Raw genomic sequence first — 22,527 nt, forward strand, 5'->3', positions numbered from 1 at the left:
GGTTCCTTTCTTGTCTTTGTTGAGTATTACTAAGAATATTCGCATCACAATCACTAAGAGTTATCTAAAAATAACTCTCTGGAAAGGACCCTGATGCTGGGAACAGGTGAAGACAGGAGGAGAAGGGAACGATAGAGGATGAAATGGTTGGATGGCATCACTGACTCGATGGACATGAGCTAGTGGGAAATAGTGGATGACAGAAGAGACTGGTGTGCTGCAGTCAGTCTATGGGGTTGCAAAGAGTCCGACACAACTTAGCCACTAAACAACAATATACTACAGGATATTTGGGTAGTGCTCATTGGGAAGGTTTGGCATTGGGGGTTATAGAGTTGAGGGTGGGGGCTGATGGAGGATTATTTGAAGAATAATTCATATCTCAGTCTTCATACACCCCTAGACCCTCCTTTTGCTAATGACCAAAAACATACCCAACCCAAGGTAGAACTTTTTATTAACTCAGAGTTTCCTCCTAAGGCACACTGACTTATTCCTTTGTTCAGGAATTGTTTAGGGAGAACTTGACAGGAATACCCAGAGGTGCCTGAGACCTGTTACCTTCTCCCCGAGGCCTCACAACTTAGAATCTGAAGCAAGAACCGTCTTTGCTGTGATGCTCCTTCCCTGGGGAAGAGTCCAGGGGAGCCCTGTTCATACTGCAGTCCAGCCCTCCACCCCTAGGGGTCCTTGAGCAGAGGGACAGTGTCTGGTCCTGCTGTATTCCGCCCCATCACAGGCTAGGATGCTGTAAGCCCTCAGCGTCTTCTGAGTCACCATGTGAGCAGTAGCAGTAGCTGTGATCAGGTTAGGCTTGTCCTGGGGGCCTTTTGGACTAAGCTTGAAAGGACAACTGTGTAAGGCTTCCGGTGGTCCAGGAGTGAGCCACAGCTGCTGAAGCCTGCAAGCCCTAGAACGTGTGCTCCGCAACAGAGAAGCCACCACAATGAGAAGCCCACGCACCGCAACTAGAGGAAGCCCGTGTGCAGCAACAAGACCCAGAGCAGCCAAAAATAAAGATAAAGGAAAAAAAAAAAAAAAACGAATGGCAGAGTAGGGACACAGAGAGGGGAGGACATGAAAGTCATGAACATACTAGACTCATTCGTCTTTGTTTTTAATAAAGAGTCAGTATTCAGGGCCACTTTTCACTTAATTGGTGAGATTTTATTGAGCATCTATTACATATCAGTAACTGTTTGAGTTGCTGGTGTTGTAACTGTGAACAATTCAAGCCAAAACAGAATACTAAACACTGACATAAGGGACCTAACAATCTAATGGGGAGAAAGAGACCATAAATGAAACAAGTCATTGAAGTCTGGTATATTGGACATCAGGAGGAATAGAGTGTCTGGAGTTGGCTCCACTGAGAAGGTGGGCATCCAGACCAGGTGGGTATCTCAGGGGTTGAGCCTCCAGGCTTGGAAGCAGCCCCAGGAAAGGCCTGGCTGAGGAGCACGCCTGGCAGATGTGGAGGGATCTGAAGGGGGTGGCGTCCAGGTGGTGGGGTGAGGGAGGTCATGGGCAAGTGACTGCATGGCGGTGAGGAGTCGGGCTCTTCCTGTGAACCAGGAGGTCAGAGGGTCAGTGCAGAGGAGTGACTGGATCTGGAAGTGAGAGGAGAGTGAACTGTGGGGTGGCGGGAGTCAAAGTAACGATGGCTGATGGTGACCTGGCCCATCAAATGACCCTCCCCTCTCCCAGCACCTTGCAGACCCACACCGACAGTGGTGAGTCCCACCAGGTCCTGTCTCGTGGAGCTTATCAGCTGACAGGAAATGAGTGCCCATCAAAATAACCCTGCTTAGTATCTATTGTGACTCTGTGTCAGAGACCTACTCCCAGTCAGGGTAGAGAAAAATGTGTCTGCTTTGGTTGTTCACTCTTGTAGACTTGCTTTCAAGAGCAAAAAGACCTAAGTGGTCTGAGAAGTTGGCGTTTCCTCTCCAGGTCTCTTTGCTCTCTTTTCCAGCTGGCTTTGGGCAGTGTTTTGTGCCTTCTCAGGGGAGAGGAAGAAGTGTTAAGGTCTGTGGCAACATTATACGTTCGTGCACGTGCTCAGTCGCTCAGTTGTGTCCGACTCTTTGTGACCCCATGAATTATAGCCCACCAGGCTCCTCTGTCCATGGGATTTCCCAGGCAAGAGTACGGGAGTGAGTAGCCATTTCCTATTCCAGGATGTTATGTGTTACCTGTGTGTCATTTTCTCTAAGTTGGCTTAACTTGCCCAGATATCGGTCCTGCAATGTCTGTGTTCCCTTCTTGCTTTGGTCTCAATTTTCATCTTTCCCCCTTCTTGTAGGATCATGATAAAAGGAAGGGGTCTTGCAGAAATTCTGCTTCTTTAAATTCCTGGTCCTGTTACAGCATCATGTCTTGGTATCTGTAATGTTTAAAAATGATGTTTGGTATACCCACTCCAGTATTCTTTCCTAGAGAATCCCATGAACGGAGAAGCCCTGGCCAGCTATAGTCCGTGGGGTTGCAAAGAGTCAGACACGACTGAACGACTAAGCACAGCACACAGCACATTACTATTGATGTAACTGTCTATACCAATATAACAGAATATGAGTTAAAGCTCTGTCACATTGCCAGTAACATCCCAAACACAAATGAAATGCTATTGCACATTCCTAGCCAGTTTGCACTCTAATCAGAGTCGTGGTCATGTTATTTCAGAAAATCCATACGTTATTAGTGTTTATTGCTCATCCGTCATCTCTTAGCCAGTGTGTGATTAAGTTACTCACCCACTCCTCACCGTGCAGGCATCAGAACTGTTACACATTGGCGCACCTAGGCTTATTAAGAGATGCTCAGTGGTCCCGAGTCTGGTAATGTAACTTCCCGGTGCTGCAACTGTTGGTATTTGAAAGTGCATTCATTTTGGCAAACTTAGTATGTGACTTCTGCGCTGCTTATTGATTTTCAAGTTTGTCTAATATTCTTTCTCATTTATTTTTTAGGGTTATCATCGACCCAATCATTATATTGCTACACAAGGTAAGTTGATTCCAGCTTTGATGTCTTTTTTGGTTGTTTGCCCACTCTCTGTCATTTCATACTCAGCTCACCCTCCCCGGGAACTCTGTCACATGCTGCTGCTGCCCCGGGGGCTGATCGCATTTCCAGCCATCAACACATGCACTCCTGGTTTCCCATCAGAGGTCTTGGCGATGTAACCATTCAGTTAGAACTTCATATTGAGATCAGTAGAGGAAATGTGTTCATCAGTTAATTATGGAATTAACTCTGCCTGCCTTAGCAATTAATCTGACATTTGCTAGAATAGATGTATAGATATTCATTGAAGAAATAGATACCGGATATTCTATGTATAAAGACCTGAACTGGTCGCTGCTGAGGATGCGAGCCGAATCCAGCAGGCACCCTTATTACATCAGTGTGAGTTAGTAGGGAAGATGTGTGCATATACTGTATACTTAAAACCTTGTGTGAAATCAACATGACATTGTAAAGCAGTTATCCTCCAATTAAAACTTTTTTAAAAGCCTAAAAGAAAAAAAATGCCAGCATCATGGGTCCCTTGTGAAAATTAAATAAGATAAATGACACCTATTTCAATACTGTTATTATTACTATAATATTTATATGATTAATATAAAATAGATGATTGGTATGTGATTATAACTATGACTAATATAATAGATATTACATAAATACATATTTATATTAATATATCAATATAAAATCAATATATTACATCTAAAGGTTAATATCTACTAAATTTATATTGGTACATAAATATAATAAATATTAATAAAAATATTATAATAACATTAATATTATTATTTTTAAAACACCTTTTGTGAGAGGTACAGATAAGGTGTTAAGGAAATTCAGAAATTCAAACAAGAAAGAGGTCACTTTCAGGTGGGATGGTTCAGAAGCAGCCTTGTGGTGGAGGTGAGCATGGGCGGGGAAGGTGTGATTGGCAGAGACATCACGAGCAGCAATCTGAAAGCAGCAAGTCCATGCTCCTGGGTAGAAGGCAGTTGGTGTCTCACCGTGGCTAAAGGAAACGGAAGGCCAGAGGAACGTGTCGGGGAAGTTCATGGTGTGATTTTTTTTTAATTTATTTAATTCAAGTACAGTTGATGTCCAGTGCTGTGGTAATTTCTGCTGTAGAGCAAAGCGGTTCAGTTGCACACATTTGCATGGCGAGGCTTCGGTACCGTCCTCCCCACCAGTGATGGGGCGGGTCATCTGTGGAGAGTGAGGATCGTGAGAGCCTGAGGCTTTCAAGAAGAGGTTGCTGAGTCAGGACAAGGTGAACAGAGGAAGTGCTGGGAAACGGAGACCCCCACTCAGGTGGAAGCGCTAGGGACAAGTGAAGAGTGAGTTCCCTGGGTTGTATCACTTAATCATTGTTTCGGTAAAACATCATATCCCAGAAACAGGCATGGGGAAACCAAACGGATGCAACCTGCCACCAGTTAGGGGCTGGCAGGGAGGTGCCTGAGAAAAAGTCAAGGATACCAAGAAATCGTGAGTGTAAAGTCTCAAATGGAGGCAGGGAGGCCTGAGTGTCCACTGGGCCCCGAGGAACGGGGAGGCGCTGAAGGATTGAGCCCAAGGTCGGTGGTGAGTCGGGAGATAGAAGAGGTGGTCGTAGCCAGAGACCAGAGTCACGGCGCCTAGAGCAGTGGTGTCCAGCAGAGCTCTCTGCTCTGGTGGAAATCTTCTCTGTGTCGTCCAGTATGGTGGCCACTGGTCATCCATGGCCACTGATACTCAGAGTGTATCTACTGCGAAGAGGGACTGGATTTCAAGTTTCAACAGCTGCATTTGGCTCTTCCTCATTGGAGGTGTCAGGCAACAGAGCTCTGGGGCAGACAGTCTCTGGGTGTGGCCGGAATTATCCTCCTGATCCCCACGGCCACAGCAAAGTCCTGGGGGGCACCACTCTCAGAGGCCAGTGCTGTGTCGTCATGTCCGGATGCTGCACTTGGGTCCAGTGTGCGTCCTTCCCTGGAATGAAAGCAGCAGTGCCTCCCTCCAAGGTCACTTTTGTTGTCAGAAGGAGAACCGCATGGACAGTGCCCACTGTGAGCCTGGCAGAAGCCCGGCCCTTGGTCGGAAGTGCTAAGGGCTCCAGAAAGCACGCACTTGGTTTGTCTCACATCTGGGACAGAGCGAGGATGTCTGGACTTGAGTCCAGCCCTGGGAGCTTCCAAACAGAGCAGACCAATACTGGGGCTTCACACCTGTCCTCTAAGCTGTCAGAATGTTCACGAGTCAGGTCATAACAGCTCTGGTTTATATATGGGATGATTATCGGACATTCGCAGTTTTTACAAATTTACATGAACATTTTGTTGCAAAATATACAAAACACTCCTCAGTTCTTGTCGAGCAGTCCGCATTCTCATAGAAAGTATAACCAGAAAATTAAATCTGATTTAAATGTCCACAGTTGAGGGCTGTAGATTCGTGTGACCAAATAGCCAATAGAAGTACAGATTGAAGACCCCAAAGTCCTACCTGGGGCCCCTCCCTCGTTCATCCTTTCTGCCCCTCTGTCCCCAAGGGAGGTCACCCCTGGAAGAAAAAAAAATGCCATAACAGAAGTCACTTTCTGGCCCCATTAGAAGTAGTTTGAATGATACTTATTTGCTCTGCAGCCGTCATTGGCAGCCTTCACCCTATCAAGTATTAATGAACAGATATATTTGCAGACAGATGAGAGATGGCAGATGTCCTCAGTTTGAAGGAGACCACCACGGTGCCCTTTAGCAGAGAAGGGCCCCCCACACCCTACGGAGCATGGCCCTTTCCTCGGTGACTGGTGGGCCACAGGCTGGACTTTAAAACCTGGCAGTTCTTGCATCACTGTTGCTAGTGCAGGAAGAGGAAGAAATGAGCTAATTTTTAATCTAATGTTCAGTCCAGACAGTACCCGTCCTGTTACGAGTAATACCTTCAGACCATGATGTTCGGATTAAAAAGTCAGAATGTCTTTTCTCCAGTGAACCACAGGCACAGTGTAACTGGTAGCCTCGGGTAGCCGGTGATAAAGATTTCTGCTCGTCAGCAGTAATCGACCGGGACAAGATGGAACATGTTCGTGGGTGGCCAACAGAATCACGAACAGCCTGATTCTAAATCCAACAAATGGAGTGATGAAGACTAACAGGCAGATGCCATGTTTAAATCCCTCCTTGCTCTTTTTGCCTCTCTACTTGGCACTGAGACGAGTCTTTAAAATCTGTTCACAGCAGGAACCCCTGAAACTACACGAATGGTCCATTTTCCTGACAACCAGTTCTATCCCCAAGAGTTGGAAATACATAGATTCCTAGCAAGTCCCCTCAAAGCAGAGGGCATGTCATGACCGTATCCCTTCAGTCTCTCCCCCTCCTTCCACTTTATTGATTTTCGTACAAGTAACTGACTCTGACCTTTGGTGATAACGGTAATGTTTCTGCAGATTGAAGGGACCACATTCAAGCCAGAGTGGTGGCTTTTTTGAGTGTGTTCTTCCCGTCTCCCCGCCCTTTAATTGTTCTCCATGTGGCAGTTAATATATTGATGCCCTGATGTTCACTGCATCACATCTGCCTGGCCAGCTATTAATACAGTTATAAACTTAGAACTAAGGACCTGGCACACAGGGGTCAAAGGACAGAAACTCATGTTTGTAGCTGGCTGTCCACACTCAGAGCCAGGGTAGAGCTGGGGATTCAAAAAAGCTGGTTCACAGAGGCAGTACCCACTCAGGTGGGTGGAGTCACCCTGAATGGATCATAATCAATCAGAAGATGCCCCACAGAGACCACCGAAGAGACCACCACATGGGCCGTGAGCCGGAGGAAGCTGTGCACGTCAGAACCGCTCCTCCACAACCATTCGCAAACTCAGGGTCATGGAGAAAGGAAAGGCAGAGTTGTGTCCAGTTCTTTGCAACTACACAGACTGTAGCCCACCAGCCTCCTCTATCCGTGGGGTTCTCCAGGCAAGAATACTGGAGTGGGTTGCCATGCCCTCCTCCAGGGCATCTTCCTGACCCAGTGATCAAACCTGGGCCTCCCACATTACTGGACCGCCTTATTGTCTAAACCACCTGGAGAAAGGTTCTCTTTACTATTATTTAGGTTTATTTTTCAAACTGACTCAAGGGTCCTGCTTCAGAGAACTCAGGAAAGGTGATGCGAGGTAGTTACAGAAGAAATGGCTGTAAGTCTGTGGTGCACACGGTTGCCCACTCCCTCTGACTCACATCCCAGGTTCCTCTGTGGGCTGGAGACGCATGGAAACACGGGGGGATCCTGCCCAGAGGATCTTCCTGCATCACAGAATCTGGGGTTCATGTTGCAGTTTAGGGGTGGGGCACCTGCACTTGGCCGGGGTCTCAGAGGAATGGGGGCAGGTGTTAATCCAGAGGGTAGGCCAAGTGGGAGGACACCCGAGACCCAGGAGGAATGGGGGCCCAGAGGAGACTGCTGAAAGGGGCGTGGCACCTGGGGTCTTCTTAGTTGCTGGTTGAAATGGATCACCACTCAGAAAAGTTCACACAGACACACAGTTTTTCATGGAAGTGTAGGCATGCTCTGACCTTCTACAATCCAGCCTGAAAAATTCTATGCCCCCCAGATTAAAACCCTTGAATTGGGGGGGGGGGGGTTGCTAAGAAAAAAGAACCAACGGGTGAAGTGACAACACTGATTAAAAGGCTTTGAACAAGGAGCTTTGTTAACGAATGGCAGAGAGGCAGGGAGGGAAAAGGAAGGGTGTTTCTAAGCTGTGCGGTGGTGAGAACAGTGCTTTAAGAAGATTAGTTAGTGTGGAGTTATCCTGGAAAGAAAAACCTGGAAACAAAGATAGCAGGGAGTAAGCACAAGAAAATTTGGGGTAGAAATGAATAGTTCAGGCAGCAGTAATGACAGGAATGCAGCTGTAGTTTTTATTTTATTCAATGATCCAGGTTGCATGTGACTAAAATATGTTTTCTAATATTAAATACAGTATGTTCTAGTTTCAAAACTGTTCATTTTTAAGCGTGATTCCTTCTCATTTAAGAAAATGCAATCAATATATTTGCTTTATGTTTTAGTAGTTAGGGTTGATATAATACTATTCTTTCTGAAACACAACTTTTTTCTTTGTCCATTCGTTCAGTAAACATCAAGTGCTGTTTATGTACTAGGCTTTGTGCTGTAACTAATTTAAATGTAATTTCCATCCTCTGACCGTTTAAGATATTACTTGTCTCATTTCATAAATAGAAGACTTGAGGCCCATGGAGAGAAGCACGGGTTGAATACAGAACTAATGCGTAGCTGAGTGCCTGTGCCGCGCAGTGTACGTCTCTCTGTGTCTGGGTAATGTGTGATCCCCCGGGGCACTGCATGCTGCCGCTTACGTGGCCCTCATGAAGGTCACCCCTCAAAGTCACATGATGAATCTTTTATGAAGTGAATCTAGGATCCAACCCTTTCCTTCTAAGTAACCAGTCATGTCCAACCCCACGGACTATAGCCTGCCAGTCTCCTCTGTCTATGGAGTTCTCCAGGCAAGAATACTGGAGTCGGTTGCCATTCCCTTCTCCAGGGGATCTTCCCAACCCGAGAATCATACCTAGGGAATGAACCCAGGTCTCCTGAATTGCAGTCAGATTCTTTACCATCTAAGCCACCAGGGAAGCCCTTTCTATATAGCAGTTCTCTAAAAGCAAGTTTTCTATGATTTGTTCATATCTGAAAACACCTTTTAATTAAAATGGTCTTAAATGTCCTGAACTATGACTCTGAGTATTTGAAATTGCCTTGTTCCCAAGTGGGCCTCTGGACACCTGTCTGGAAGACCTGCTGGTCCAGGGCTTAGCTGGTCCAAGGAGCTAATGCTGATGGTGGCAAAGAGACTCAACATGGCCAGATCAAGGCCAAGTTCAGAATTCCAGTCAGGTGGCCAACCCTGTCAAATTAGCACAATTCAGGAAAGAAGAAATAATGAAGTAGCTGTCGGGAGCCAAACTGTATGGATTTTCACAATCTAGGGTTAGAAAGATATTCATCTTTCCTGCTCAGAGACTCTGAACGCTCAGAGTTCAGAGTTTGAGGGCACCAAGTCATACTGGCATAGACGCAGGAACTGACAGAGAAAACATGATACCAGATAGTTACTTACTGTCCATCGGACAGAACCGCCCCAACCTGGCAAGGGCAGTCTGCATCTCAGGCCAGCCAGAGAGGTAGATGCTTCGGCAGAGGCCACTTCCTGGCTTGCATCCGAAGAAGAACCACAGAGTTTATACACTGATCCGCAAGCATCTATCTGCCCATGGCCTGGTAGAGAGCGGGCATGAAGCAGATGACCAGTGGGTTGGCAGCAGCCAGGGAGGGAGTGAAGGGAAGAATAGACGAGCAAATGGGGGGTTGCCGGCCATGTGCCCGACACCAGTCAGGACTGGAATATTCCACCCAGGCCACAAGATGCCTCCTGCTGGCTTGATGACGTGTCTACTGACGCAGGTGAATTTTTGTCTTCAATATATGTGACTCCTCTCTAAGTTAAGGACTGGTCAGCTCCTATTCTGGTGGACACTTTTTCTTTTGACGTGTCAGTAAATTGAGGCACTGTTTTTGGAGACAGTCCATCTTGTCACTTAGTTTAGCTCCCCTCTGACTCTGTTGGTGCATGTATAGTCACCTCCATCTACACCTTAGATGGTCAGTCTTACTTGTCCATAATTATAATCTTGACAAAGAGAAACCTGAAACAGATTTCCTCCGAAGACTTTGAGCTAGGGGCAGACTTTCACATGAAAATAATAGGGGCTTCCCTGGAGGTCCAATGGTTAAGAATCCGCCTTGCAATGCAGGGGACACAGGTTTGATCCCTGATCCAGGAAAAGCCCAGCTGTCTTGGAGCAGCTACGGCCGTGTGCCACCACTCCTGAAGCCCACGTGGCTAGAGCCTGTGCTCCACAATAATAGAAGCTACTGCCATAAGAAGGCTGCACACTGCAACGAAGAGTAGCCCCTACTTGCCGCAACTAGGGAAAGCCAACATGCAACAACAAAGACCCAGCACAGCCAAAACATAAATAAATAAGGCTCTTTAAACAATAAAGGAAAGGAAAATAATAAAAATGTGGGTCATGAACGTTTACAGTGAAAATACCTTCAGGTCCTCCACTACTGTAGAACAGTTGAAAGCTGTTGAAACTTTTCATTCTGTTTACTCTTCATCTGTTTTTCTTCTGAATTTCATCCTCATACCCTGTGTGGTATGAACATTGTTAATAAGGGTTTTCAGGAAGATGACTATGGGTTATGTTTTCCCAGGCATCTGAAGCAGTAAATACCAGTGCTTAGAACAGGACACCGCTTCACTCAGCAGGTCAAGACTTGTCAGAGGGTCAATGCAAGTCCCACACACTCTGTAAAGAGCTTTTGTCTCCTGGGTTCTGGCCTCCAGGTGGAGATGAACACTTGAAATTACTTCTCAGTAGAACTGAAACATATTTTTTTATATCCAAAGCTAAGCCTTCAGTAAACATCTTTTGTTTTTATCCCTCCAAGCACCAGCTCTGCACGCTCCTCAAGTACAGATTCTCCTTTAGCTGCTATTGTTCTTCCTGCTGAGCGGTTCCCCCATTATCAGGGGGTTGTAGGTCACGTTTGGACTCACTTATCATATCCTACTGAAGATTGGCTGACAAGTATTGGTCAGTAAAGTGGAATATTCTCTGGTCTGCAAACTTCAGGAGGGAGGCTGTGAGGAAGTGTGACTTATATGCAGACCTCTGAGGAGGTCTCAGTATCCCTGACACCCAGGGCCATGCCCTCCACGTGGGGCCCACCTGCATCTTACTCTCCATCTGCAGATCTTCAAGGCAAAATGAACAGGCGCAAGGAACAGCTTATCCACAAACTTCCTCTGAAACAATAATTTTTCTTCAGCAGGTTAATTTCAAAGCTACTGGCCAATGAGCCCAAAGGTCTGATCACAGACATCGCTCAGCCCTGTGCTCTTCTTAAACTCAGTTGTTAGAAGGGAGAACATTTAAAGCCAGCTTGCGAATAAAAGGATGAAACCTTTTATTAGAAATTAGACCATGTTAGATACCATCCACCGTGTTGTCCTAGGTGCTACGGTGGAAACACTTCCCTCCAGGAAGGGAACCTAAGTTGATACAGAATAATTGGAAGATAGATGATGTCCTGCAGGTTCTGGATCCTTGAACCAAATGCTTTTCAAATCTTTCAGAGTAATTTAGAAGTGTTCCTGTTTTGTTTTTTAATATTCATTTATTTGGCTGCATCAGGTCTTAGTTTTGGCACGTGGGCTCTTCCGTTGCAGCACACAGACTCTGTAGTTGCGGTACGTGGGCTCAGTACTTGTAGCGAGAGGGCTTAGTTTCCCTGCATCATGTGAGATCTTAGTTCCCCGACCAGGGACTAAACCCGTGTTCCCTGCATTGCAACGTGGATTCTTAACCACTGGACTACCAGGAAGCTCCCAGAAATGTTCCTCATTTAAAGTAGAAAAATTATAGCACCTTTTAGAGCTGGTAAAAACTTTAAAAATCTTTTGTCGTCGAAGCAGTTGGAACTTAAAGCACAAACAGCTTTAAGTGACTCTCATCCATGTCAGCTCAAATGAGTCACATACAGAAGGCTTTGTGAACTACACGGGTGAGCATTCGTACTTGAATAGGGCTTATGCCAGGTTTAGCTTAGGAGGAATATCCTGGGTTTCTGGCCTCCTAAGGTGCCTCAGGCAACAGTGAGGAAGAAATAGAAGGTCTCATCATTCTCCCAGGTTCAGCTCTGAAAGAATGGAGCAGTGACCGGTGCCAAGATGTTTTTCTCCAAGAACGGGCATTCCCCCACCTTCACCCACTTTTGCAGAGCCAAGCTGTTGCTTTCAGGCCTAGTCCATTGAAAACTGAATCAGTATTTCTGTGCATCTGTCAAGGGCCTTCCAAGTGTGGAGTCGGGGACAGAGCATGACCCAGGAATTAGACAACGTGGCAGCCAGCTGTTACCAACCTGTGAGTTTGCTGCAGTGTCAGATTTGGGCAGGACTTCAGCTGTTTCTCTCTCCCAGCCCGAAACCGTTGAGCTGGTGGAGAAGTGAGCCCTGATTCAGCCCAAGAATCACTCTTCCTGAGTCTTGGGACCAGGACCCTTTATTGCCCATCAAGGTGGTCTTGGATGAGTCTCTCGAGGCAGCAGACTTGAGGAAGTGTCTAGCCATTGCAAGCTCCCTTTCTTGCCTTCTCACTCAAAAGTATACTTCTGGAAACTTCCCGATACCATTGATAACTCAAGACTGCCTTCACTCTGCTCTGTCTGGGGAGTCAACTTACCTCTATTTTGTTCATTTATCAGATTTATTCTCTTTTGTCTCAAATAAAAGCGGATCCCACTTATGTACTGAGAAGAGCTTAATTAAAGAAGAGAGTGACTAAGGAAAGCCTTTATGTCTCCGACAGTGGCCCCTGAAGCATGTGCAGGGAAGTTTTTCCCTTTGTCTTGCTTCTTCTTGACAGAAGGCAGGCGGGTCCTTTGGGTCACCCAGCCCCTCCATGCTGAACGCTGCCACTCTTTTTTTTCTCCTTGATTGCTTCTCTCTGTGCCCCTCTTTGGAGCATGAACAAGCACTCAGAATGAGTACACGAGGCTTCTCTTTGGAGACGGGCCTGATGGATGTTCTGCGACTCAGCCTGCAGGAGACTCTTGTGCTGTGAGCATCTGTCATGTTCCTCCCTCCCGAGGCTGCAGACACTTTCTCGGCTGCCTCCTCCCAGCTCTTCGAGCAGTGTTTCTGTCCAGCTTGCCGCGGGGATCAGGAACCGTCAGATCCCCAGGAGTGCGTCTCTGTACCTGAGAGTGGGCTCTTGCCCTTCTCTGCCGACCACCTGTCCTCTACCACGAGCTCTTCTTTGGAGGCCTCATCTTTGCCACCACTTGGATCTGACTTATCTGCTGTATCCTTCAATTTCCATGTCAAGAACAATAGCAGCTTTTGCATCCTCTTTCACAGTGGTAGGGCTTCCCAGGCTGGCACAGTGGTAAAGAACCCACCTGCCAACGCAAGAGATGCAGGAAGATGCAGATTCTATCCCTGGGTCTGGAAGATCCCCTGGAGTAGGAAATGGTAACCCACTTCAGTATTCTTGCCTGGAAAAATCCCATGGACGGAGGAGCCTGGCAGACTACACTCCACGGGGTCACAAAGACTCAGACACGACTGAGCACACACCCAGACTTGCAATCCTGTTCACAGCGGTACCACTGCCAGATGGAAATGTTTATGTAACTGCTGGGAATGTGTGATTCTAGAGGAGGGCTGGGTTTAGTCCAAAAGGAACAAAATCCAGTTTCAGTTCAAAGTGAAACCTGTGGCAGAACAATAGTTGACAACCACCCTTGAAAGATGGAGCTTCCTAGGTGGCTCAGTGGTAAAGAATCCACCTGCCAATGCAGGAGACATGGATTCAACTGCTGGGTCGGGAAGATCCTCTGGAGAAGGGAATGGCTACCCACTCCAGTATTCTTACCTGGGAAATCCCATGGACAGAGGAGTCTGGCTGGCTATAGTCCATGGGATTGCAAAGAGTCAGACAGGACTAAGCGACTAACACTTCCACTTCACTTTCACTTCAATAGTTCACTCAAGCAAAGGGGGTTTCAGAAATGCCTTGGAACATTCTAGTCCTACCAGGAGTCACCCTGTTGCTGGTTTTTGTTTGCAAATATTCCTTTGTTTTTGCAACATGGTCACAATCCAATCTGAAGTCTATGGATTTCATTTGGCCCTAAGATTCCTTGATATACAAACTTGTTTTATGTCAGTAACCAGGACATGGCTTTTACCCCTCCCAGAGATGGTGGAGCAGAATGGTTAGTTAGAGAGTAGACACTGACGTCACACTGTTGGAGCTCAGACACCAGCTCTGCCAGCAGTCTCTCCACAGGTATTAGCTGAAACTCTTGTCATCATTCCGCTGATTCCAAAGACACAGCTCTCAAAGCACATAGGCAGCCAGGCTTTAACCCAAGTGTAGCGTATGCTCACGTCGTCTTCATAAAAGCTAATACATCCTACACCTGTTCGTGCTTCTTCCAGGATGTACCGAAGGGAACCACTTAGGTTTTCACCAGCATCCCACATTCCCCTCCAGAGTACAAAAACAATCGTCACTGTTATTGACTTTTAAACAGATGTGGGTTGCAAAGACAATAAGCTGTCATCCACTGCAGAAAGCACATTTTCCTTTGGCTTTTGAAGTCTTGCAGACATTGACCATTTCTGGTTGCAACAAAGGACACCAGTGTGGGGTCCTGCAGGCCTCTCTGAAGCATCCTTAGGGTCAGGTTACAGGGAAGTGAAAACAGCTTAATTCTAAACTGAACAAGTCCCTCTCCAACAGGCTTCATCCAAACCAATTTCTGATCTAAGAGTCACACAGGATGCTTTAGAGAGCAGCTTTGGAAGCCAAGAAACCACTAGAGAAGAAAATGGAGCTGAGCAGTGATCTGGGAAAGAGAACAGATGACGAAGAAGCAGAGAGGGAGTTACAGGAAGACGGAGGGAAGACCTGTGCTCTAGGCCTGTTTCTGCAGCCTGTGTTGGGTGGAGCCGGCAAGGCAGACTCCAGCTTCTGCTTGGCTGACCAGATGCCTCAAAGTGGCTGATCTGCACCAGGAAGCTGGGAGATAGAGTAGGGCTGGAGGAAGAGGAATTCTTGCTCCAGGCCACTGGGATCAGCATCACATAGTGGAGGCCCAGGAAAGGTGGGGGTTCCTTGATCCTTGCACGTTAGCTTAAGAGAAAGACCATGGAGTGCGTCATTGATGTGTGTACAATGAGTTTAAAAATTAGTGTTCTTTTTAAAGTAGAATAACATTATCATGGTTAATATGTTCTTTAAAATAAAAAACCCAATGAAATATTTACATGCAAATAATAAAATGCAGACATTACGCTAGAAAGTAATTGTGGCTTTGAGTCCTTGCAGGTGACCCCACCCTGACCACCCCCCCAAGCCCCCCTATTCACACAGAGGAAAATGAAAGGGATAGTAACAATTTTTCCAGTAATTTATTAGCAAGTTTCCAAAACAAATTTTCTAGCAACACAGAGACCAATTTTATTCTGCTTTTCTTTTCTAACAGAGGTTTTGTTGTAAGTTTTCTTAACATTGAGAACATTGGTACCACATTGAAGAATCTCTTAATTTTGAGTATGTCAGTGTTTTATAAGTAAAAATATGTTTGTTGGTTTTAACAAAACCCTGCTAGCGATTTAAATCATCACATGGCAGATGTGCTATGGGAGCACCAATGTTATTTCTAATATGACTTTTTATTTTTTAGCCTTTATTCAGGATTTTATTAACACTTGATTCTATCTAAATGCTTAGGACTATTTGTGTATCAGAAATAATTTATTTTAAGGATGGTCTTGTAGATTTTTTCCTTTGACATGTCTCATACAAATTAATTTTAATACATGTTGCTTTTGTTTAAGAAGAAAGAAAACTTCTAAAAATATCATTTCAAACTTTGGTCTAAAAGCCACTACTTTCATTTATTTTTGTTTCAAGGTCTTACTTGGAGAGGGCAATGGCACCCCACTCCAGTACTCTTGCCTGGAAAGTCCCATGGAGGGAGGAGCCTGGTGGGCTGCAGTCTATGGGGTTGCAAATAGTCGGACACGACTGAACAACTTTCAATTTTCACTTTCATGCATTGGAGAAAGAAATAGCAACCCACTCCAGTGTTCTTGCCTGGAGAATCCCAGGGATGGCAAAGCCTAGTGGGCTGCCATCTCTGGGGTCGCACAGGGTCGGACACGACTTAAACGACTTAGCAGCAAGGTCTTAAAGTAGCGGGTAAGAGAAAGGAAGAGGTATTCAGAATACATGACTCATTTTAAGTTTACATTTTTTAGAAATGTGCTTCTTTATCTGTTTTTGCTGTTGACTTGAGACATAGTTAAAAGTGGTATGGAAATGCATGAACTTTGTCCTTATAAAGATAAATTAAGGAAAACCACAACAAAAATTATGAAAGCTATTAGAAAATTATAACAGAAAAGAAACTATAATAATGACTAATCAAGATAGGATGAACTCATATTGGAACTAAGATACTAGACAACACAAAGATGAAAAATGGTAAGGTGATGATTAGAATTAAATATGAAGTTCCTGGCATCTCTTTGGAATATAGTAGGTATTGTTTAACATAACTTTATTCATGCTGGTGTGCTAGTATTAGTTGCTCAGTTGTGTCCGACTCTGCAACCCCATAGACTGTAGCCTACCAGGCTCCTCTGCCCATGGAATTCTCCTGGCAAGAATAATGGGTAGCATTCCCTTCTTCAGGGGAATCTTCCAGACCCAGGAATCGAACCCAGGTCTCCTGCATTGCAGGCAGATTCTTTACCTTCTGAGCCATCAGAGAAGCCCCATATTAAATAATGCCTACTATATTATTCTCTGTTGTTCTTAAATATTGCATAATTACTTCTAGCTGAATAAGTGAATAAGATAAGAGTCAGAGTATTAACCAGAGAAGAGCCAGAGATTGAAGGGTTATGACAGACACTACAAAGATTTCCAGGCTCTTTTAGGTTTTATATGTAGCCTGTCCATTAGTGTTTGGTTTATACCAGTTTTCTCATAAGTAAGTCTGACATGCCCTTTCAGGGTCCAATCAGGATTTCTTATGTTCTGGTGCTGCACCTGAAAACCGACATCCCATGACTAGTTATCTAGAGAAAGCCGCGGATATTTGCACGGCTCCTATTGGCACACTTCCTTGTTTCAGTCTGAAAGAATTTTAGGGCGTGGTTTGAGTGCCGTGTCCCATCCGGGAGAATGGTATGTCCCAGAGGGACGGAAGCAGCACACACGGTGGATGCCGAGTTTTCTCAGATGTAAGAGGAGCACACGCACCTTGTGAGCCAATTCAGGAGAAATAGGGTGATCAGCAAGTTCCTGCTCACCAATCAACTATGCTTCAACTTAAAAAGGAAAAGAAAGGAAAACAAGTAGAAAATTAAAACAAGAAAGACTTGGGCTGTGTAAAAAGGGATTTGTTATTGTGTGAGAGCCACGTAAATACAGGAGAGATAGTAACAAAAAGAAAGGAAGACAGGGAGGAAGGAAAAGAAAGGAGAAAGCACTATTTGACATCATTAATTTAGTCATCACATTTGACACTAATTCTTAGCAAGGCATATTTCATAATAGCGCCAATGCCAAATTTCTCTTCTTTTTACTACATTCAAATTGAAATTCTAGTGGACTGGTGGTCACTAAATAAAATTTCTAGTAGACTGGTGAACATCCTTATTCTATAATTCTGGACAGGAAGGGTGTTTCACTTAAGAGTTGCCCTTAGAAAATGCTGCCAGTTATATTTTTGAGTTTAGATTACATAAAGTATTCTCATGTCTTCCCCATCATAGAATAATTCTCAATGTTTGCTTCGAAATCTTTAGTTGATTTTTATTGTTCCTTTTAAATGATATTTGAGGGACAGGGATGCTCTTAACAATTCAGGAAAATAAACAGATTAAATCCCATGCAACCAGCCATCTCAGCTTTGCGTTTCTTTTTCTGCAGCTGAAACCAAAAATTATACACAAAAATTCCATGATTTTCCCTTATCTAGCTTCAGAGGAGAGCCAATGCACCTATCAAATAAGTGTTGTTAAGGTTTATTAGTTATTAATGCGAAAGCCGACTATTTTCTGTGTCGCCCTTGTGCCTTTTGCAACGTACCAGATTCAGTCCGTAAAGCATGGTGGCATATTTTAACTTTCACATTTCACTACTGCAAAAATGAAAGGCTACTAAATGTAAAATTATAGACGTAAGTGTTATGGAAGCATCATATTGAAAAAGCATGTAAAGTTTTATAATAAAAACTTACTCAGAAGCCACTGAAGGAAGGGACATCTAATGCTCCAAACGTTGAGTAACTGACTTCATAATACTTTATCTAGATTATCTCCAGCAGCAGTGAAAACAATAATGGATCAGAAATTTAGGGCCAGTTTTATTTATGAGTAAGAGCTTGAAAATGAATGCATAAAGCCTAGGCCCCTGTTTTCCATGTCGGTGTCCCACCATCAAGGGTCTTCTCCTCCAGTGGAGTGAGCCAGAAGCCCCAGAGCCTGACACGGGCCACGCCCGGCCAGCGCCCAGAGCCCTTGGCCTCTTTGCTGACACAACAGTCTTGGGCTAGACTCCTGCTTGGTTTTATCCAGAACTGCCCTCTAAGAGCAGCCCACGTCGTCCACAGTCTGACTCAAAGGTCAGCTCATCCATGACCCACCAGTTCCTGAGCCCACCCAGATCAGGCCCGAGCCCCTGCTCTGCACCTGGAGCCTGACAAGTGGCTCTGGGGAAGCCAGAGGGGACCCGACCGCCTGCCCAGCCTACGTGACTTTGTCCCGGACTCACCGCCGGGAGCCACAAGCTGTGAGCCCTGGGCTTCCAGGCATCTCTGCCCGGATGTCTCTTTACTGTTGTTTACTATTCATAGTCAGTGTTTTCCTGTTTCCTGGGAGCTTTTGTTCATAGGCTAGATCCATCCTTTCTGGACACTGTCATCCATCTGCACCTTTGGGGTGCTCAGAGGCTCCTCTGGACTTGGCCTTTGGATACTTGGCTCAGCTTTCCAGCCCACTGGGTCCCTTCCTCTGGGCCCTCTTCCTTCCCCTTCTTCCTTCTTCCCTTCCTCCCTCTTTCTTCCTTGTGGCTGTGGACACCTCATCACAGGTCAACCTGAGACAACCAGACACTTCCTCCTCTGCGTTCTTCCTGGAAGGCAGGCTTTCCATCTAAAAGATTTCTTCCTAGTTGTGTTTTTCTACTACTCATGAAATCTGAACCCAAAATTTTTGTAAAATTTTTGCATTCTCTCTGAAGATGGCTCCATGTGTGTCCCCTCCCCCATCAGGTGGCACTGAGTCACCCGTACTGGATGTTCCACCCAAGGGCCTGCCCCCCATATTCCTCCCGGCAAAGTCACATCCACTCTACAGTTCAGCACTGCAGGAAAAACAATATTGCAGGAAGAAATACAACTTCCTCCTGACTCTGACTACTCTAGACATAAATACAGGCTTCCAGGTGGCACTAGTGATAAAGATGGTGCTAGTGGGGGAAGGCAATGGCAGCCCACTCCAGTACTCTTGCCTAGAAAATCCCATGGACGGAACTGTTGGGCTACAGTCCACAGGGTCACAAAGAGTTGGACATAACTAAAGCAAGTTAGCATGCATGCACTCAGGCATAAATACATTCAGGTTGACAGTGGTCTTCAAATGGTTTTGCTTGTGAATCCCCAAAAGAAGTTTGAAAAAATTATGTACCCACTTTCAACATTTTAAGTTGCTATCTAAAATTTTCATCATAAGTTTATATGTTTACTTGTTAATAGGAGATAGACAATATTAAATTATTTTCTAAAGGTAAAATGAGAATGGATGAAATGAGAATAAATATTTTATGATATTACAATAAACAGACTTTAATCATCTTACAGATTAAGGCATGCCAAATCTGAAAGAAAACACATGAAACTTTCATCCATGGGTTGTATCCAGGAACGCTTCAGTGGTCCCACAGAACAGCCCAGCTGCAGTTAAAAGAACAAATGTTCCCAGGCTCTGCCACTTTGGATGTTGTGAATTCAGAGCATCTCAGCATGAACCAAAATATCCCATTTTTAACACCAAACTTTGTCCTTCACAGAGATATGTTTCATAAAGGGAGGCGGGGAGCATTGTGGGTTTCTGCAGTCAGTGTTTCCGCCCATCCCTCAGTCTCTTCACCTGGGCAGCGCCCCATAGTAATAGCTGAGATGAGTGAGGGCTTTGTCATGTTCGAGAAAGACCCCTGTTCCTAGACTCCTTCTCGTAGAGATCAGTATAGGCAGAGTCCATAAAGCTGCTGAGTGTATAGAAATTATTAATACTATTTTGGAAACTATCTGCATCCCCCCTGGAAAATATCCATGTGTCTGCAGAGGTGTGCACGTCTCCGTTGAAAGTTAGGAGTCCAGGGTTGCTGACCACACCACACTTTTATGGGCACACGTGGCGTGTTCTTGCCTTATCTGCACCTGGTATAGCCTCAAGCTTCTGTGAAGCAGGTGCTGTGTTTCCATCATTCACTGTGGCATCCTCACCGTCCCAGGATCCTGGCATGCAGCATGCTCACCTGTGGATACAGGTCACACACTCAGATCTCCCCCAGGAGCTGGGAAGGGGGTGAATGAGTGAAGCAAGCTCAGAGGGGTCCTGGTGGGGGATCCTGCAGGGAGCTCCAAGTACACGGCACCTGCAACAGCCAAAGCCAAGAGTGGAGACCCGGTCCAGGCACAGAACTGGGGGCCAGGTCTGCCTCGTTCAGGAATCTGGGATTTACTCAGTGGAAACCCCTTGGAAGATTTTTAAGCAGGAAAATGATGCTTTGCAGAGGTGAGCTGTGGCTGAGATGGAGAGAACAGAGTGAGGGGGGGCCAAGGGTGAGGCTGGGCTGGTCATTCGGGGGCACGTGGCTTGGGCTGGGATGGTGGGGGATGGAGGGAGTAAACCAGGATGTGCTGGGTTCTAGAAATGCTTGGGTATAGGGGAGGTTGGTGCTGCCAAGGAGGACAGTGCTCATGAACCTGAACTTGGGAGGGGCTGTGCTCATGAACTTGGACTTTATTCTGTAGCAGTGGGATCATGGGACTCTTAAGAGAACATTGATGTCATTAAAAAAATGCATTTAAAAGGTGGTTGACGGTGGGTTCCTTCTTTTTTATTCTTGCCGGGATTGTGATGACTTGTACATGTGCACCTGTCATGCCTGTGGATGCTCACTGGGCAGTGTTGTGACTGGTGGGACCAGACCTCAGGCTCGGCCCCGTGGACAACTCTGCCAACTTCTCTCTGCCTCAGTGTCCTTCCAGTAAAGTGGGGGAATGTGAAGTGAAAGTCACTCAGTCATGTCCAACTCTTTGCAACCCCATGGACTATACAGTCCATGGGATATTCCAGGCCAGAATACTGGAATGGGTAGCCATTCCCTTCTCCAGGGGATCTTCCCAACCCAGGGATCGAACCGTGGTTTCCCGCATTGCAGGCAGGTTCTTTACCAGCTGAGCCACCCAAGTGGGGGAATAGTAGTGCCTATTAAGTAGGGCTGTGATTTTTAAATTAATGAGATAATATAACTTGTAAGATACTCAAAGGATACCTGAGAAATAGGAAGAGCTCAAAAGAAGTTAGGTTTTATCCTGTTTACAGTGGAATACTGGGGCATATCTGAACTCTTTCTTCCCTTCCAAAAACTCTCGTGCATCACTGTGAGCTCCAAGGACCTTGACTTCCTCTGGCTCTAATTAACGCAGAAAGCATACTGCATAGAAATGAGAATGTGAAAGGGAGAGGGCAGAGTCATCTATCAAGACCTTGACATTGTCATTTTTAATATCTCTCACTGCCCATGAGCCAGAGAAATAGTCTCACACAATAGGGCCATCCTTGGATGTCTTTCACTCACAGCTTGTCACTGTTTTTATTTTGCTCTCGTTCTTTCTGCCTCTTCTTGTTGCTTCTCCTCTGGGGGCTGGGTGGTATAAGAACCACCTGTCTGCATGCCTCCTTCTCTGCCAAGAGAGGTCTGTGTGTGCCAATGGTCATCAGGGAAACGGGATGTAGTGCCGGCCTGATGCTACTGAAGTTTCGAGACCTTAGTTTCAAACACTTCGGTCCCCCAGGACAGCTGCTGAGAATAACCTTCCCACCTATTGTACCAACGTCTGTAAAGGCATAGCCACACCGATCATGGGCCCCTACCCAGCCAGCAACTGCAGAAACCAGATACCTTCCGGGGTTGTCATCCCAGCTGTTGATGCCAGAGGGACAGGGTTTAAGGCATCCTTTGCCTTCTGTTTTGGATTCCTTGTCATAGGAGTTTAGCTGTTTGTCCACCCCGAGAGCAGTCGCCAGTGACCTCTCCATGGATCACGCCATTTGCTTTAAAGATACCCTGAAAGTAGTTAAGTAGGCATCATAAAAAACCTGTGTCTCCTTGACTTCTGCTTTGCCCCTCAGTGAAATGGTACAGCCATGTTCCTAGATGATGTCTTATGAGTGAAAGTGAAAGCGTTAGTCACTCGGTCATGTCCGACTCTTTGCAGCCCCAGGGATCGTAGCCTTCCGGGCTCCTCTGTCCATGGAATTCTCCAGGCAAGAGTACTGGAGTGGGTTGCCATTCCCTTCTCCAGGGAATCTTCCTGACCCAGGGATCAAACCCAGGTTTCCTGCATTGCAGGTGGATTCTTTACTGTCTGAACCACCAGAGAATCCCCCTCTTATGAGTCAAGTTCCATCTAAATCAGAAAGAATTGGGACTTCTTGATTCGAAGAACTTATATGTGGGTTAGACTATTCAGTAGATTGAAAAACCACAGATCTTGGGTATTCCACCTCTGAACAAGACCACCTGACAGTTAGGTCAGAGGCGTAGCCAAATGC

General features: G+C 45.7%; 1 protein-coding gene across 3 annotated transcripts in view; it reads left to right on the forward strand.

The window, feature by feature from the left end:
• Window positions 1–22,527, forward strand: part of PTPRM (protein tyrosine phosphatase receptor type M) — a 655,853-nt gene that overhangs the window by 584,865 nt on the left and 48,461 nt on the right. For all 3 annotated transcript variants that reach the window (XM_068993577.1, XM_068993579.1, XM_068993578.1), the window contains one exon: window positions 2,973–3,009. In XM_068993577.1, the coding sequence (XP_068849678.1) occupies window positions 2,973–3,009 (37 nt within the window). The remainder of the gene's footprint in view (window positions 1–2,972; window positions 3,010–22,527) is intronic.

Source organism: Capricornis sumatraensis, chromosome 21 (genome assembly GCF_032405125.1).
Source record: "Capricornis sumatraensis isolate serow.1 chromosome 21, serow.2, whole genome shotgun sequence".
NCBI classification, from domain to species: Eukaryota; Metazoa; Chordata; class Mammalia; order Artiodactyla; family Bovidae; genus Capricornis; species Capricornis sumatraensis.